The 17,356-nt window shown below is 41.2% G+C and overlaps 1 protein-coding gene across 1 annotated transcript in view; it reads right to left on the minus strand.

Annotated features, from left to right (window-relative positions):
* The window catches only part of LOC136426805 (focadhesin-like), a 52,771-nt gene that overhangs the window by 22,871 nt on the left and 12,544 nt on the right, over nucleotides 1–17,356 (minus strand). Inside the window, exons 10-25 of the mRNA XM_066415528.1 lie at nucleotides 17,049–17,303; nucleotides 16,408–16,512; nucleotides 15,120–15,221; nucleotides 14,393–14,517; nucleotides 13,228–13,413; nucleotides 8,072–8,147; nucleotides 7,668–7,718; nucleotides 7,378–7,461; nucleotides 6,806–6,938; nucleotides 6,168–6,356; nucleotides 4,610–4,731; nucleotides 3,677–3,769; nucleotides 2,361–2,449; nucleotides 2,067–2,108; nucleotides 1,043–1,268; nucleotides 297–514 (exon numbers count right to left, since the gene is read on the minus strand). Of these exons, the coding sequence (XP_066271625.1) occupies nucleotides 297–514; nucleotides 1,043–1,268; nucleotides 2,067–2,108; nucleotides 2,361–2,449; nucleotides 3,677–3,769; nucleotides 4,610–4,731; nucleotides 6,168–6,356; nucleotides 6,806–6,938; nucleotides 7,378–7,461; nucleotides 7,668–7,718; nucleotides 8,072–8,147; nucleotides 13,228–13,413; nucleotides 14,393–14,517; nucleotides 15,120–15,221; nucleotides 16,408–16,512; nucleotides 17,049–17,303 (2,096 nt within the window). The remainder of the gene's footprint in view (nucleotides 1–296; nucleotides 515–1,042; nucleotides 1,269–2,066; nucleotides 2,109–2,360; nucleotides 2,450–3,676; nucleotides 3,770–4,609; nucleotides 4,732–6,167; nucleotides 6,357–6,805; nucleotides 6,939–7,377; nucleotides 7,462–7,667; nucleotides 7,719–8,071; nucleotides 8,148–13,227; nucleotides 13,414–14,392; nucleotides 14,518–15,119; nucleotides 15,222–16,407; nucleotides 16,513–17,048; nucleotides 17,304–17,356) is intronic.

Consider the following 17,356-nt stretch of genomic DNA (forward strand, 5'->3'; position numbering starts at 1 on the left):
CATAGATATTCACCTTATCTTCACAGTTAAGTAGCAAAATTTCAGTGCAAGGAAAATGGACAATTTCACTGAACTTTAACTTCACGGTGGGCCCAAGTGATTTACAGAATGGATGTGTGAAGGAATCATAATCATATAATTTTAGTTAACGTAGTTAAAACACGTTTTTCACGGTGATGATGAGTTCACAGTACAGAGTTGACCGTGAAAACAGTGACATAAAGTTACAGTGAAAGAGACAAGAATTACAGTATGTGCCACATTACAAGTCAAAATACATGTACGCTATACTACACCTGGCCAGGACCATCCCCAGCCCCACTCCATGGCAGAACACCACCGCGGAGGATTCGTCCGCCTGCGGTTGCCCGGGCAACCCGGAGACCAGGATGCGGATCATGTGACGGATTCGCTCCACGTTGTTTGTGACGAGAACAGGGATGAGCTGAGAGAAGGCCAGACTGCTGCAGGCACGCGCTAACATGCTGCATGATGGGGCTCCACCACGGGACTTCTGCAAAACAAACATGAAAAAAAAGAAGACAAAATAAAGTATTACTATAATTGCAATGATAGTTCCAACATTTTGAAATAAGACAGGAAAAAGCTATGACACATGTACATCTATCAGAAAATGATGATTTCCATACAGTTTTCTACCAGCTACATCTATATTCATCAATCTATCTAGCCAGCTATGCTATCGTTTTCAGGTATATTCAATAAGTGCAAATCTTTACAAAAATTTACAATCCAAACTTTAAAAGGTTACTTGTTTTGGTACTACTTTCACAATTTCTTTGCTGTGTTTTTTTCAAGTCAGTACTATGTAGACTAGATTCTGTTCAGGGTTGCTGTTGTTTAACATTGTAGTAAAAACGTTAGTTTGCTTTAATGTAAATTGACAAGGATAGCTATTGTTTGACATTGTGGTGTTAATATGTATTTGATGTAAATTAGCAAGGTATTTCAGACGGCATTCAATAATGTACATGCCTGCCTATTTACAAATAAAACTTATCAGATATTTTCTGGACCCTACCTGCTGGAACAGGCCCAGGGTCCTTCCCTTTGGCTTGTACTTTGAGTCAGCCACACACATCAGGAGATCAGTGAGCATGCCCAGCCAGTGGGGGCAGCTGTTGTGCTCCGACGCCTCCTGTTGGATTTGGGTCGCCTCTGCACCTAGACTGGCCATGTACCTCATCACTGTGCCGGCCAAACCTGCCACCGCCAGCACTGAGTTAGCCTGGGCTGTGGGATTGCCTCTGTGGGATGAAAGATTTTAGAATTGGGCTTCTTACTGTCATGGATTCACATGTTCAAGGAGAACTCCAAGACAAGATCTGACTTACCGGGTTCAAGGATCTTAATATGTGCTTGTCAGGTTGAAGAAAATAGAGTTTGTCTCAAAAAGTTCCCCAAAAGTAGTAAACTTTTTGTTGTGTGTCATCATTTAACATTTTAGTCAAAAGTGCATCTTTGTAATGATCATAGTGTATAGTAAGCAGCAAGGAGAGGGTTTATATCATGTGGAGATGAATGTTTCCCAATGGGTCCCCATGGCGCAAGCGGTAACGCAACCCCGCTGCTTCGCCATCTGGATCAAACTCCGTGGATCCTAAGGCCCGAGTTCGATCCTAGGGGTCGACTCCAGCTTGGACATGTTGTAAGGGATTGCATTCATCATTTCTGATGGTGACGTAAAGCCGGCGGCCCCGTGTATGAGGGAGCTTCAGGCATTAGCCTCAAGCGTCAAACCTCTGCACGTAAAAGAACCCAAGTCACTTATCGAGAAGAGTAGGGGTGACCCGGTGTGCTTGGCCAAAAACGTGAGCCGTAGCAAAGCCGCATTGCACTACCACTAGCAACTTGAAAAAGCATGATGCTTCACCTCAAATGAGGATGCCTTGAAATGAAAAAAAAAGGAGTTTCTAGCATAAAGTAGAGTTCATGTAGGTATTAGGAGTTTTCAAGTCTGGCAACCAATACTAGTTCATTGAACATTGAGTATCACAATGCGATGTAAATACATCTTGTAGTAAGTTGATAAGATGTTGACTTACACTGATGCTGTCTTTATGATGTCAACAAGCTTGTCCCTGACCCTGAGGAATGGTAAAAGATAAAATGTAGTTTACTTAGTACTTGTACACAATGAAATGATACTCTTCAGTACAAACCTGGTTTACCGGCTATGCAATACAAGCCAAAATAAATATCTTCATTTCCTTTTTAATTCATTACCAACTTGTAAGGAAATGAAAACTGCTGAGGGGGTTAATCTGAAATGACACATTTCTCGGCAAAGTCACAGACAAACACAAAAAACTACCCCTGAAAGAGAGCTGAGTTCTCACCACAGCCAGGCGACGTCCTGTTTGTACTTGATCTCCTCCTCTGTGTCAGTCTGGTGTTTCTGCTGCATCTCCAGTTCTGCCCTTCGGCCCTGAACAACATGATGGATATTATCGGACATAACCATTAGCAATATTAGTGTACCGGGGTGCCAAAGAATTCATACGAATTTTATGGAATTCATACAAGTTTTACGGAATTCATACGAGTTTTACGGAATACAATCCATTATGGGAAAATATACGAATTTTATAGAATACATACTATCCATTACGCAGAAACATACCAGTTTTACGGAATACATACGATCCATTACGCGGAATACATACGATCCTTACTAATTTCTAGCTTTGTCTGGTCCTCCTAGTTGGTCTACGCCTACATCAGTCTAATTTAGTGCAGCTTGAGATTTTTAGAGTCTATCCGGATCGGATACGTCATTAAGCTCTTAAAAGCCAAGATATCGTACAAAGAACTGTTTATCCCGAGTCCGCCATCTTGAATTTGGCGGTCATGTCATGTGACCCAACAAATAGAAAGGATCATATAATCGCAATTATGTATTCCACGTAATGGATCATATGAATTCCGTAAAACTCGTATGTTTCTGAGTAATGGATCGTATGTATTCCGAAAAATTCGTATGTTTCTTGTAATGGATTATATGTATTTCGTAAAACTCGTATGAATTCCGTAAAATTCGTATGAAATCTTTGGCACCCCTGGTGTGAGAGTATTTGTACATAATAAAGAAACCACCACATCCTTAATCCACAAGTTTACATCCATGAGTTTGCAAACCCGAGAACTTTTCTCGGCACGCACCTAGTGCCTTGTCATAAAATAAACTTAGCTTCAACAAATAGATGAACAGCATTTTAAGCTTTTTGTTTATTTTGCATGACCAGTAAACACACCAGGCAAAGACCCACAAGAATACTTTCATCAGGTTGGTAAGTCACTGGATAACCAAGTTGTTTGTGTAGGACTAAGTTTTTTATTTAAGCCGACAGATGCTCACTGAAACATTGGCATAAATAAAACACTTGGTTGCGTACAAAGAACTTTGCTATCCATTGGAAAGACCAGATTGCAAAAGACAGGACTGAGTTTAATGGCAACAAAAGCTATAGCTTGGGACCATGCAACATGGAGGAACATTACGGAAAGGAGCAAGGGGCCAGGCATACTTGTACATCCTTGGATAGGACAATTGTACAGGACATACATGTATGCATGTAAAACATTGTGCAAGACTAGCCAAGATTGCCAATCACATTGGTCAACTTAGATGGCCTCATCCTGTAGTCAGTCTCACCTCTAGAACTGCATGGTAGACTCTGTCCATGAAGGCAGCCCATGCCTGGGGGAGGGGCAGCAGACGGGACCACTCTGTGTGCTGGAAGGGGACCTGAAGCAACAGCAAGTACATGAATCATAAGACTCTTTAATTACATAAACGATCAAAAATAATGTAATAAATTATATACTTTAGGTAATGTGATACCAGAGAACTTGTTGTACACTGAATATGACATACTTGCTACGAGACAGTTTGCTGTTACTAAGTTTGTTTGTTCAGATGCTTATATATATAAAAAGTACCTAGTGGCACATAGGGCAGTAGGTTTCCTTACTGTTTCAGTAGCAGGGTATATTCTTACAGGGACCCTTTTCTTCCCTTCATCCCTTCCAAAAGACGGGTGCATCCCTAACCAAGATGCCCTCCCCAGGATTGAACTGGGATCTCCCGGATAACAACTACATGTAATTGGATCCAGGAGCTCAACTGTGAGGCTGCTACCAGTTAAGCTACAGGGACATCCATGCAGTTACCAACTTGAAGTAACAAACACAACACAGCTGTGTGCATGCATGGTGATGCCTACTAGGTAATTATCTACATAACAGATTGCGGCATGTTCTTTCTGAGGCTACCTGTACAGTGCAGTTCTTGATTACATGCATGTCCAGGTGACTACATTCAACGTCCCACCTCCTGTACCTCATCGACACTTGTCTCTTCAACAATGAACTTACACTTGAACTTGTATTGTACTTGAATTTGATTTGTAAATGGACTGCACCATCCCATTTTGCACAGTTAAAGTCATTAAACATGAGCCGTAGCGAAGCCGCATTGCACTACCACTAGCTACTTGAAAAAGCATCATGCTTCACCTAAAATGAGGTTGCCTTGAAACGAAACGAAAGTCATAGTCTTTAAGACTGACTGAGAGAAAGAGAGTACCTCATTAAGAAGTGTCTGGAACATCTTCTGGTACATTCTGCCCCTGGTCACCACATGTCTCCTGACAGGAGCTCCACTACCGTCCAGTTGTACCGAGTAGTCATAGCAACACAGCAGTCCAGCTGACCAGGAAACAAAACAATGATTTCAGTTTTCATCTTGATCAACAAGTCACTGCAGAAAAAGGAATTCATGTTTAACTATCAGATTCAGCAAGGGGGAAAAACGAGACCTCAAAAACTGTTAGCTTTCTTCTCTTCTTGCTACGGGATAAAATCTGTATCTGTATTCTGTATAGTCAGTTAGTATAACTGCCTTTTGGCATGATAACAGACCAGCTCAGTAAGGCATGTGGTTTGGCAGCCGCTGGTTATACTGTAAATGCAGAAATGTTTGTGATGGTTTTATGTTTGCGGTTTTTGCGGTGAGCTTTAAGCACGGACTTAAAACCACCGCGAACATTTTCGGCCACTTATGACTGTATCGCTACTATTCTTTCAAACGCGAACTTAAATCCACCGTGAACAGCCCATTTTCTCCTACCGCAAAATAAAAACCATGCGAATTTAAATGCATTTTACAGTATCATACTGAACGACCTGTCATACCTGACTTTTGCACATCTAGCTGTAACTTGTTTGAAACTACATGTATCTAAATAATGAAGATGCCCCTACAGTACTTGTGGCAAGTAGCTCCAATCTACGATTAAGGTACGACGAAGAAACAAATAATGATTACGACAAATTTTTCGTGGCTGGATAAGTCAGCAGAGAGACTATATATTATATATATGACCTCCGTCGGTCAGTATTGACCATGGTAAAATCCTTATTCACATCAACCCTACAGCATCGACTATGGCTCAACAGCCCTATGCAAGAATGACAGTCTCTGCCACATAGGTCATATCTAGTCTCTACCAGACTAACTATGCCGGCTATTGGGAGAATATTTGCCCGGGTTTCACTTGCAGGCTCCGTTACGGGCGAAATGTGATCTCCTACACGGGCGAAATGTGATCTTCACCATGGACTGACTCTACTGGCTAATTATTCCTTTTTCTGTCGAATTCTACGATTCATATAGGCCCGTAAGAGGGCCTGGTGGAGGCTAGAGACAGAGACTACCGGTAGTATGGGTGGATACCGGTTCGGCTTAATAAGGTCCAAGTCCAAGTTTAGGTCCAGAGATTTAGGTTCAGGTCCGGACTTGAACCTGGACCTGATCCTGTCCAGTTGTCCAGCAATCCCATAGAGAATTAATACTGACACACACGACTATAAAAGTTTCAAAACAAGACTTTCAAAATAAACCAGTGTTTGATATTTGAATGTTGCACTTATTTTAAATGCCTTTTTTGTCAGAGGGGAGACTCAAAACATGTCTTATCAAACAAAATAGAAAAATATTTGACCTTTGTTCAGGTTTTTTTTTACTCAGGTTTTTGGCTTTCAGGTTTTTGGACTTGGATCTTGGATGTTATACAGGTCCGAATCAGGTCCAGCAAACCGGTATCCACCCCTAGAGACTAGTAAGAGAAATATTTGTTGAGTACCTGCCAGCCCCTGCTGCATCCCAGGCTGTTTGTTCCTCTCATACTGCCTCAGCATGAATGCTGGGATACCTGCGACTGCTCGGTTCTGGGCACCTCTGCCTGCCTGCCCCTTCTGTGCAGAGTGGTACACCCCTCGGGGCATGTTGGCCATTTCATGCTGGACCAAAGAACTCAGGAACTTTTCAAAATCTGTGAAGAAATTAGAGTTGAGCATGTTCAAAATCATTTCCTTGATGGAGTCAAAATGTCATGCCTCTGATTCCTGAATTAGACGTTAGAACATTGATGGTAACATTTCACACTTTTCTGTAGAGATATTGTTTACGTATCTGTATCTGTATAGCCAGTATAACCACCATTCGGCATAACACATCTGTCCAGCTTTGCACGCATGCGGTGCAGCAGCAGCTGGTTATCTTACACCGAATGACCTGTCACACCTAACTTTTGCACATCCAGCTGTAATGTTAAGTATTCTTTAAAGCCATCCAGCGAAGATGCCCCTACTTTTTTTTGTGATAACGAATTTCACTCTAAGATGATTCTAGGAAAATATGAATTTTTAACACATCACTCCTAGCTAGGCTGGTCACTCTGGTACTCAAGGCATGGGTTGTAAACAAGAAATATAATCTTACTTTCCAAGACTTTGATGTTGTCCACCATCATCATGAGTTTCGTGTAAGATGATCCTGGGATTGTCATCTCTTCCTCCTCCTCCTCTTCCTCCTCTCCATCCTCTTTCTCAGGTGTTTTCTTCTCAGGACGTACCTGAAGTATTGTTATACAGACAACAACAGGTAAGCATCATAGCTTGATAACTTTACTGTTATAAGTTGTACAACAACAATAATTCCATGCATTGTCTTGCTGCAAGGTCATTTACATTTGTGGTGACTTAATTTCGTGGCAGAATGGCAAAGAAGGTTTTGTGGGGTTTTGAGTTTGCAGTAGCTGTTAAAACAATTCTGTTTAATCATATTCCTTTCTTGTCCGATGGCTGTGGTAATATAAGTTGTATTAAGTTGAGTGCGCTGTCATCTTGTCTATATTTTGTTATCTATGTTGTTTGATAAAAAAATAAATATTCTGTAGTACAGTTAGTTCAGAAGTGGTATGAAGCTGCAATGAATAAAACAATACCACCATGAAAAGGTTCAAGATTTACCGTAGCCAGACATTCCTTTTAGAGGGCAGATGTAAGACTCACTGGTTCTGGAAGATGCGCGACTTTGAAGCACTCTGGACTGTACTGAGACAAGGCGGCAAATGCAGCACCAGCAACCACAGGGCTCTGTAGATTAAAGCATCAGAAACTTTTTTGGTATTCCACAAACCCTTAATGCGCATCTTCATCAAGTATTTATACGTTTATTTGATGTTAATCACTATTAGGACAATCTTACAGCATTCTAAATTTGTTGAGATCTTTATGATGTGGTACAGATCTAATACAAATGGATCAATATATTTCAATATGGTTTCTTCTTGTTGATTTACCTTGCTTTTGATCAGCTGCCATAGGAGAAAAGTAATCTGTTCCTGAAATTTCTGCAAAGAGACAAAATGTTGTTAATGGACAGTCTATCTAATTCAGTTATAGAAATTATATGGTAGTCTAGGCCTTCATTTTTAAGATTTTAAACTGTCTTGCAAATGCAAGATGACTTTACTTTTACAACAAGAACTCTGTGTATGAATCCTTGGATACTGATTTTTGACTCTCAACTATCATTCTGCTTCTGTGGCCTTTGTTTAAAGAATAAAACCAAATAAAAACACATTAACAGGTGAAAAGGTTGGAAAAAAATTGCAATGACAGCAATATGCAACTTTGGCATGCATAACACAAATGTCAAAAGCAGTGAAGATTTGGCTGTCTGTGAAGCTGACATCTATGTTACCTCAAACTCTGGTGTGTTGACGGCAAGAGCAGGTACAAGGGAGAACAGCTCACAGACATGACTTAGGACCAGGGGTCTAGAAAATGGAACAAAGTTGGAAAACCTGTTATATATTGTATATTCAAAGGGAAAAATTGAAATGGCATTTCATCAAACTTGCAATACTAACACCCCCATTCCACAATGTTGGCAACATTGCTGTAATCACACTGCTACCTAATATTGGACAGAGCGCTAAACAAATTCAATAGATAAAAAACAATTTCTTTTACACAGTGTGTTTTGTTGTCTTTTCAGTCATACCTTTACATTTTGCATGATATTCCCATTATGAAATCAAGGGTTACACAAATCCAATTTTTGTTGCAGCAAGGTTGCAGTGTGAATGCCTTCTAGTGGAATGGGGGCCTTAGTAGGCACAAAAATATATCTAAACAAGGGTTTCTATAAAGCGTGCAGAGAGCGGTGTTTTTATAGAGTTCTTAAATCTATTATGTTCATGTATGTAAATGTTACCTCATATATTTATTTTAAAAGTTGAGCCATCAATTGACATGTATATGTTATGTACAGGGTATAGTATTTTGTAAGTTAGATAAGAAATGTATGTTACAATCAATGCCTATGTAATTATAATTGCTGTTTTTAGAAGAGCGTTTGAATTATATGGGCCAAGCTTAGGGTTAACATGTCAAAAATGTGGCTTTGTGTGTATGGGCAGTATTACCGTAAGTAGCAGTTTGTTGTTATATCAAGGCAACACAGAAGATTACAGTAACTCTGATACTGTCTTGTTCATGTCCACGGACATAAACGTGATCTAGAAGGGTACTACTGTCAGTGGAGCTTGAACTGTCCAGTTACGGATTATAAGGATTTGGGTAGGAAGAGGTCGAAATTGAAATCACCAAGGATAATTGTCAAGATGTCACTTGGAAGTTGATGTATGAAGTTTGTGTTGTCTATCGATAAAGGCTGCTTCAGGCAAGGAGTGTGGTCTGTAGATTTTAATGCCGTTGACTGTGGTCGATAGTTAAGTGACTGTGGTATCTACATGTATGCACTCCAGTCCATCTCTGAAATATGGAGCTGTGCAGGACAGTCATCACCCCTCTTGTTCCATTCTGTCTGTTCTAAAGGCCGTTGCTTGTGGCAGAAAATGTTAAGTCTGTTGTTGGCCATTCAGGAAGGTTTCCACGAAGCAGATGACATCGACCAGTTGTGTTGATCTGTCAGCTCTCATGTCTTCTAGATGATCCGCGCAGGAGTATATTCAGGAACTTGACATTAATGCAAGTATCCTGGTCTTCTGTGTTAGGTTGTTGTGTCACCTTTGGCTCATACAGGTAGCTGTTTTAGGCGTTCCATTTCTTTAAGAACATATATTTTGGTTTACGGTATTGTAATTATTGCATATGGTTTAAATCCCAATAGATACAATCCGTTCAAACTCAACACGGCAACTTACAACTGACCTGGGGAAAAATGAGCATTGCGCTCAAAGGGGACAACAATTTTGCCCAGTAATTTACCTTGAAGTCTTGAACTTATATGTACAGTCCCATGGTAAAGACAGAGGGGACTGTTTTCGTCGTGCTTGGATCGTCTGCTTGTCGTAACCATTGGGGAACTAAACGTTATATTTTAATGAGTACCCCGTTTGGGTAAATCTTTCTTGTATTTTCGGCAATTGCTTATTTGCCAACGCGATCACTGTCGAAATTTACGAGGATGGTGTGGACATCATGACCCGTGCTGTCAATGCCTACTAGTACTACTGTTGCGAATGCGCCCTTAAAAATTCTGTCTGAAACGTTACGTTTTTTATTTATTTATTTATTTATTTTGATTTACCACATTTTTGTGGAAGGATTGACATAACAGGTGAGCTATCACCTTTTCAAGATGTCATCCCAGACCGGACTGTAAGATTTGGTCCATCGCACACCGGGGCATGCCCCTACTCTTTTTCGAAAGGTGTGGTGGGTTCTTTAACGTGCGCGGGGTGTTGCTCTCCCCAAACACGGGACCTCCATTTAACGTCCTATCCGAGGGACGTCCCTAACCCTAGATGAGCTAGGTACTCATTTACACCTGAGTGAAGTGAGGAAAGTCGTGTTAAGTGCCTTTCCCAAGGGCACAAGGTCGGGGCGCAAGTTCGGACATGTCTCTGGGCACACCTGGGATTAGATCCCGGGACCCATTGTTTGACAGCCGCGTGTTCTACAGTTGCGCCACACGACGCCACACGTAGATTTGTGAGACCTGACTGTTACTGTTTTACGATATCTTTTTTCGTGTCTCTGGCTTTAATGTGAGACACCCTGGAGGGGAGTTTAGTCAGGTGTTGCATATTGTGCCCGTGTACCTCGGGGTTGGTCCTAAAGACGTGCAACGCTAGGCGCTCCTGATGGGTCTGTTTTGAAGGCTTTCCTGGTTTTGAGGATATTTATATCAATATCTGTACAAGAACCTTTTTGTACTCTCATCTATGAAGGACTGTGGTCCACATCCAGCGTAAGTGTGGTATATTTACAACGGCATTTTACAAACCACATAAAGCTTAGTATAATGCCTTCTGTAGTGCCTGCTGCTTGCACATAATCTCTTATATGCATTGATCGCCAACGTTTTCATTTTTGCTTTCACATAAATGTTGTGTAAAGAATTCTTGTAACATGCCATGTATATAGTCACATGTGCGCAGTTGAAACGTAATGGTGGTGAATTGTGAAACGTTGTGTCCAGGCCATGTTCAATTGTTTTGTTTTGACTTGTCCCACGAGAACAGTGAATGGGCAACAACCAGACCAGGCCTGTTCTGTGTTTGTTGATGTTAGCTCCCTCCAAGTGGGTGATGTGGTGCTGCTTGACCCATATAAGGAATGCCGAGGATTAATCTTGAGCCCAAGTGACAAATAGGTGTTGTCCTTAGATGTAGGTCGACAAGAGGTACTTTAACGCAATTATAAACAAGCTAGCCTGTTTCACCACTTAATTAGACCCTGATTACAATTTCATACATCTAGATTTGTTAATCATTACCTCAATAACCTACCTGTCAAAAACAATGCAAATTCATCAAACCCTACCTGAGATATTTGCCTCCAAAGGTAACATAAAAAAAGCCCACTGCAGTTCTAAGCAAGCCACTAGGGGGTCTAAACTTACATCATTTACTCCCTACCCCAAGAGCTATAAACCACATAAAAATCATGACTATATAGCACTTGCATGAAATTTGACTACAAGCTTTTGGCGGATCGATAAACTTTCCTCATTCATTATGCAAATTATTTCCTTATTTGCATGATAAGTATTCAATAATGTAAAGCATCACCCGAACTATTAACATGCCATAAATCATGATAATCAATCAATCCCTGCTGGAGTTATTCGTCTCCTAAGGTAACAACAAAAACGCCAACTGCAGTTCCAAACAAGCAGCCAGGCGGCCTTAATTTACACCACTCACTTGCTGTCCCAGAAGCTATCTACCACCTAAAAATGATGAACCTGACGCCTCCAGAACATTTGGCCTCAAACTTTGAAGCTCCGCTGCAGTACCTTAGATATCCGCAAGGAGGCCCATTATCGAACTTGACCTTCCTCTTTGACACCCCTACCTATCCACTTAATATTATGCACAACCGTCAACAGCTCCTCGAGTTATGTTGGCGACATACAAACTCACGTACACACAAAGCATGCTGCAGTACTGTAGGAAAGCGCCAGATAAATCATTTTCGAACTTGACCTCCGTTTCCACAACACTCACACACCTACAAAAAATCATGAAGATCCATCAATGTTTCCGTCACTTTTTTTGCCTACATACAGACACACAAAAATGTAAAGTGCGCTGCAGTACTGTTGAAAAACGCAAGGTGAACCATGTTCACACTTGACCTTCCTTTGCACAACCACTACACACCTACCAAAAATCATAAAGATTCATTGAAGCTTTCTTGAGTTATGCTCTTGACATACATACAGACCCACCCAACAGATTTCTCAACCGAAAACATAATCTTCTCCGAGTACAAGTACTCGGCGAAGATAAAAACGATCTATACTCAGTCTGTTGGTATTTCCAGTTGACTTAAAAATTGTTCTTCAACAACCATGAATAGTTTCATCAGGTTGGTAAGTCACTGAATAAAAAAAAAACTCTTTTTACACAACCAAGAGATTTATTCCGCTGACGTTTCGGTGACCATCTGTCACCTTCTTCAAGGCAATTCTGACTGGTTCACATAACAATGCAGCACAGGTGTCACTGCTTATACATAATGAGATGCATTCCCAAACGCAAAATATTTACATTAGGTACAAATCACAGGAGATGACATCACTATTCTGTTCTTCAACAAGTATTTAACCTTCTCCCTGCTGCCTAACTCTGTAACCAATAGGGAATTGGGTGCCAATTGGCTACTTCAGAGTGGTTAGAAAACTATCTAAACTGGTATTTCTAGTTTTGACTGATTGAAACACACCTGTGGTCTGCCTCTAGTTTGGGGGCCAGGACTGACCAGGCTGTTCTTTCAGGGCATAATGTATACATTGTACCGTAAAATTCCTATTTACGTACGCACCCCTCCTAACGTACGCACCCCGATTTGGGGAAGATTACGGGCCTGACTCAGTGAGTTGAAACGTTCAGGGGAAAAACCCTCCTAATGTACGCACCCCCTCTCCAGCATTTCCGTGGATAGTTAGGAGGTTGACATGAATGATCATCCTTCCGATGATGTTTACCGACTTAAAGGGTTACTGAGAAAATGTTTCTGGGTAGAAAATGTCAAACAATTTAAATATATGTATTATTTATTCTTTATTACTGATTGATTGTGTGGTAGCATTCCACGCTTCATTATTTTGCATGAAGATGTACCATACTCTCAAGCTGAAGCTTTTTACGAGGAAGAACCCCTCCTAACGTACGCACCCCGACTTTTGCATCGGCCTGGAGCACCTGCTTGCAACTTGAAAAGTTTTAAAAGTGCGTACGTAAAAAGAGATTTTACCGTATTTAACCTTCTCCCTGCTGCCTAATTCTGTAACCAATAAGGATTCCAAATGGATACTTCAGAGAGCTAAAGTTAGAAAACTATCTAAACTGGTATTTCTAGTTTTAACTGATTGAAACCCACCTCTGGTCTGCCTGTAGTTTGGAGGCCAGGACTGACCAGGCGGTCCTTACGTCCACCACCTCGGCCTGACACAGGGCCGTGAGCCCCTCCAGGGCCAGACTGGCCGGCACGGCCTCCAGCTCCGACGTACAGTCATTCAGGATCTGTGACAGGACAGGCAACAAGTCTGCACCATGCTGGTGGGCCCTGGAGAGAAATTATTTGTAAGAACAAGATACTGTAGTTCTTCAAATTTTTGAGGTGGTTTTACGTTCACGATTTTTTCCGATGATCCTTTCATCGCAAACTTAAAACCACTGATGTTTCCGTTACTGTACAGTATGTGACTACAGCATTATTGCAAATTTGAACTTCCGCAAACATTCCAGTTTCTGCTTATTGCAAAATTAAATCACTGTGAACTTAAAGGTATTTACATGTAGAAAGTAGGATATCTGACTTCACTATTTCATACTAGCTTCCCCTTCAATTTCAGTTCCTGTTACTTTACAGTGAACCCTTCAATTTCATAGTGACAGTTTTTCCTCATTGTTCCCCCATCTTTTCAAATGAAAGGAAACCATTTAAACTATTGGAAACATCTCACACTGCCAAATTTATTTCTTTATTTATTTAGATTTACCACATTTGTGGAAGGATTGACATTACAGGTGAACTATCACCTTTTCAAGATGCCAACCCAGACCAGACTGTAAGGTTTGGACCATCGCACACCGGGGCATGCCCCTACTCTTTTTCAAAAGGTGTGGTGGGTTCTTTAATGTGCGCGGGGTGTGGCTCTCCCAAAACGCAGGACCTCCATTTAACGTCCTATCCGAGGGACATCCCTAACTGAAGCTAGGTACTCATTTACACTTGAGTGAAGTGAGGAAAGTTGTGTAAAGTGCCTTTCCCAAGGACGCAATGTCCGGGCGCATGTCCAGACATGTCTGGGGGTAAGCTGGGTTCGAACTCGGGTTCCCTTGTTTGATGGCTGAATGTTCTAGCCGTTACGCCACATGACGCCACATGAACAGCTAGGGTAGGTCTTTTAGTCTCTGCCACAATTGCTGAGGTTTACAGTTAAAGTTTCTCCCAAACAATCTTAAAGTTTACTGTATTCACATACAGCAAAACATGTAAATTTTACTGTTTTTATAAAAAGTAAACTAGAGTCCTTCTGCACCTTAGCTTACACATGTCCCTGACAGAGGCTGCCTTGGCCATGTTCATCTCCAGGATCTGTGCAGGGGGTTGATTGGCAGGCAGCTCAGACAGCAGCAACTTCTGCAGATGGGGAAAGCTGCGATCCTACGCAACAAATATATTCAACATTGCTCACAGTTTATCTGAGTTGGTAAATTAGATTACAGAATTCAATCTGTTTTCAACCTTTGACCCAATGCTGACATCACAAGAGCATAAAGTCACATGTCCAGAGTGATTATATCAGATAACATGAAGAGAACTGAACAATTCAGTCAAAAACTCTGATGAGTCCTATCTTTTTTAGTCAACTTGGCAAACAGTTTAGCAAGGCTATGTGGCTGAAACTTCTCTTCTGGTCATCCAAAATATCACTGTACATCTATGCCTGAAATAAGAGACAATTAAGAAAGGTTATTTTTCTTAATTCTTCTTTCGGTGTATAGGGGCAGTGCCTATCTCCATCTCCACAACCCTTGAGCCACACAGACCACTACAGTATGGGCTTAAGTTCAACACCCATACCTATCTCATAAGTGCTGAGTGCTAAGAATTTAATTAATAAGAGAGCATATACTAAAAAAAGATTCAAAAGTTTCTATTTACTTCAGAGATTATAACAGAACCAAGCATGAAAGACAACTACAACTTCTACTACTATACAGAATACATATGCAGTACTTGCAACATGAGATCATGTAACAAACCTGTAGTTCCCAGAGTGATGTCAGGAGTCTCAGAGACACAGCCCTGAGGTGAGGATGGGCTCCAAGCACCTGGAGAGTCTTCAGGATTGGAGGAATGCACACCTGAAACATGACATACAATGTCATGTGATGTCAGGAGTCTTAGAGACACAGCCCTGAGGTGGGGATGGGCTCCCAGCACCTGGAGAGTCTTCAGAATTGGAGGAATGCACACCTGAAACATGACGTCATTGCATGATACCTGTGTTAGAGTCAGACCTTCCAACAAATCATGTCATACTAATGACTGCCAACACTAAACACATCACTAGTCCCAATCTACCAGTGCATTTCAAGGACTTATTCACATTCATCTCAGATATCCACAGTACTTGAAAGCAACAAAATTAAAGGCCAATCATGACAAAGTAGTTATCGTAGGAAACCCCAGATACACCTTGAAGGTTTCTGGCTTCCCCTGCATTCTTTAATGATGTTCATTTACTGTCCATTTATGTTAATAAACAATAAATACGAAACATCCATAAAGGTTGGACATCCAGGTAGAGCATTACATGATACAAAATTAATCAAGGCAAATGGATGAAGTCTTTAGAGAATATTATTATGTTATTTTGTTGCTTGATTTATTTTGTACCATGTTAACATATCAAAGTAAGAAATCAAATACATGAAACGGAACAGAATAAAAATCATGTCTTGTCTTCAATTGGACATTTATTCTATTTCCTAGATAGTCTGTAATGCCTCTTTACCTTGTGTGTGGCCATTCTGGGTGCAGTGTACTTTACCTTGTGTGTTGCCATTCTGGGTGCAGTGTACTTTACCTTGTGTGTTGCCATTCTGGGTGCAGTGTACTTTACCTTGTGTGTGGCCATTCTGGGTGCAGTGTACTTTACCTTGTGTGTGGCCATTCTGGGTGCAGTGTACTTTACCTTGTGTGTTGCCATTCTGGGTGCAGTGTACTTTACCTTGTGTGTTGCCATTCTGGGTGCAGTGTACTTTACCTTGCCATTCTGGGTGCAGTGTACTTTACCTTGTGTGTGGCCATTCTGGGTGCAGTGTACTTTACCTTGTGTGTTGCCATTCTGGGTGCAGTGTACTTTACCTTGTGTGTGGCCATTCTGGGTGCAGTGTACTTTACCTTGTGTGTGGCCATTCTTGGTGCAGTGTACTTTACCTTGTGTGTTGCCATTCTGGGTGCAGTGTACTTTACCTTGTGTGTGGCCATTCTGGGTGCAGTGTACTTTACCTTGTGTGTTGCCATTCTGGGTGCAGTGTACTTTACCTTGTGTGTGGCCATTCTGGGTGCAGTGTACAGCAGTTTCATGTGGAGTTCAGCATCCGTCTCCTTCCCTAGTCTATACAGCAACAGGGACAGCATGTAGGGGGCCTGGAACCATCATATACATACATTGACAGAGGTTAGACATCCAGGTGATAAGATACACAATATAGGTACTCACACAACTGAATAGGTTTTCTATAATATATTCAACTCTTTGAGTTACTTATTGTGTATCATTTTCATATAGCATATTTTTTCCAGCCAGCAAATGAATTACTGAAAACATTTACAATTCAGTGGTATACTGTAATTTATTTTATCTTAATGGTAGCAAAATTTCACGGTGTAAGGAAAATGGACATTTTCACTGAACTTTAACTTGAAGGTGGCGGCAAATGCACAGAAAAGTCAGTGATGTTGTAGGGAAGGATGAGAAGTACTAGGTATCGTATTATACTAAGCGCTAGTTCTTGTAGAGAGATGGGTTTTTTCACTGTGATGATAAGTTCACGGTACAGAGGTGACTGTGAAAACCTTGAACATAAAGTTACAGTGAAAAAAACAAGAATTACAGTAAAGTTATGCTGCTTATGAAAATATCAAGAGGATTATATGCTTCTGTATAGATTGAGATGACATACCTTTGTTACATCAGTCTGAGCTAGTGCTGTGAGCACCTCCAAGGCTGGATAGAGCACATCTGTGTGGGGACTGAGCACTAGAGACGACACAACCAACACAACATGGTCTGGAACTGTGCTGCACTCCCTCAGTCCTGATTGGGCAGCCTTCAGCCAATCAGAAGCAGCATTAGGGTCTCTTTGGAGCTGGGTGACCAATAGGGCAGTAGATGACATCAGATTGAACCAGGGGTCAATGACCTTTTGACATTCATCCTGCAAAGGGAAAGGGTTGGGATCAAACACTTGTCACAAACTTAGAGATGATA

This window comes from Branchiostoma lanceolatum, chromosome 2 (genome assembly GCF_035083965.1).
Source record: "Branchiostoma lanceolatum isolate klBraLanc5 chromosome 2, klBraLanc5.hap2, whole genome shotgun sequence".
Taxonomy (NCBI): domain Eukaryota; kingdom Metazoa; phylum Chordata; class Leptocardii; order Amphioxiformes; family Branchiostomatidae; genus Branchiostoma; species Branchiostoma lanceolatum.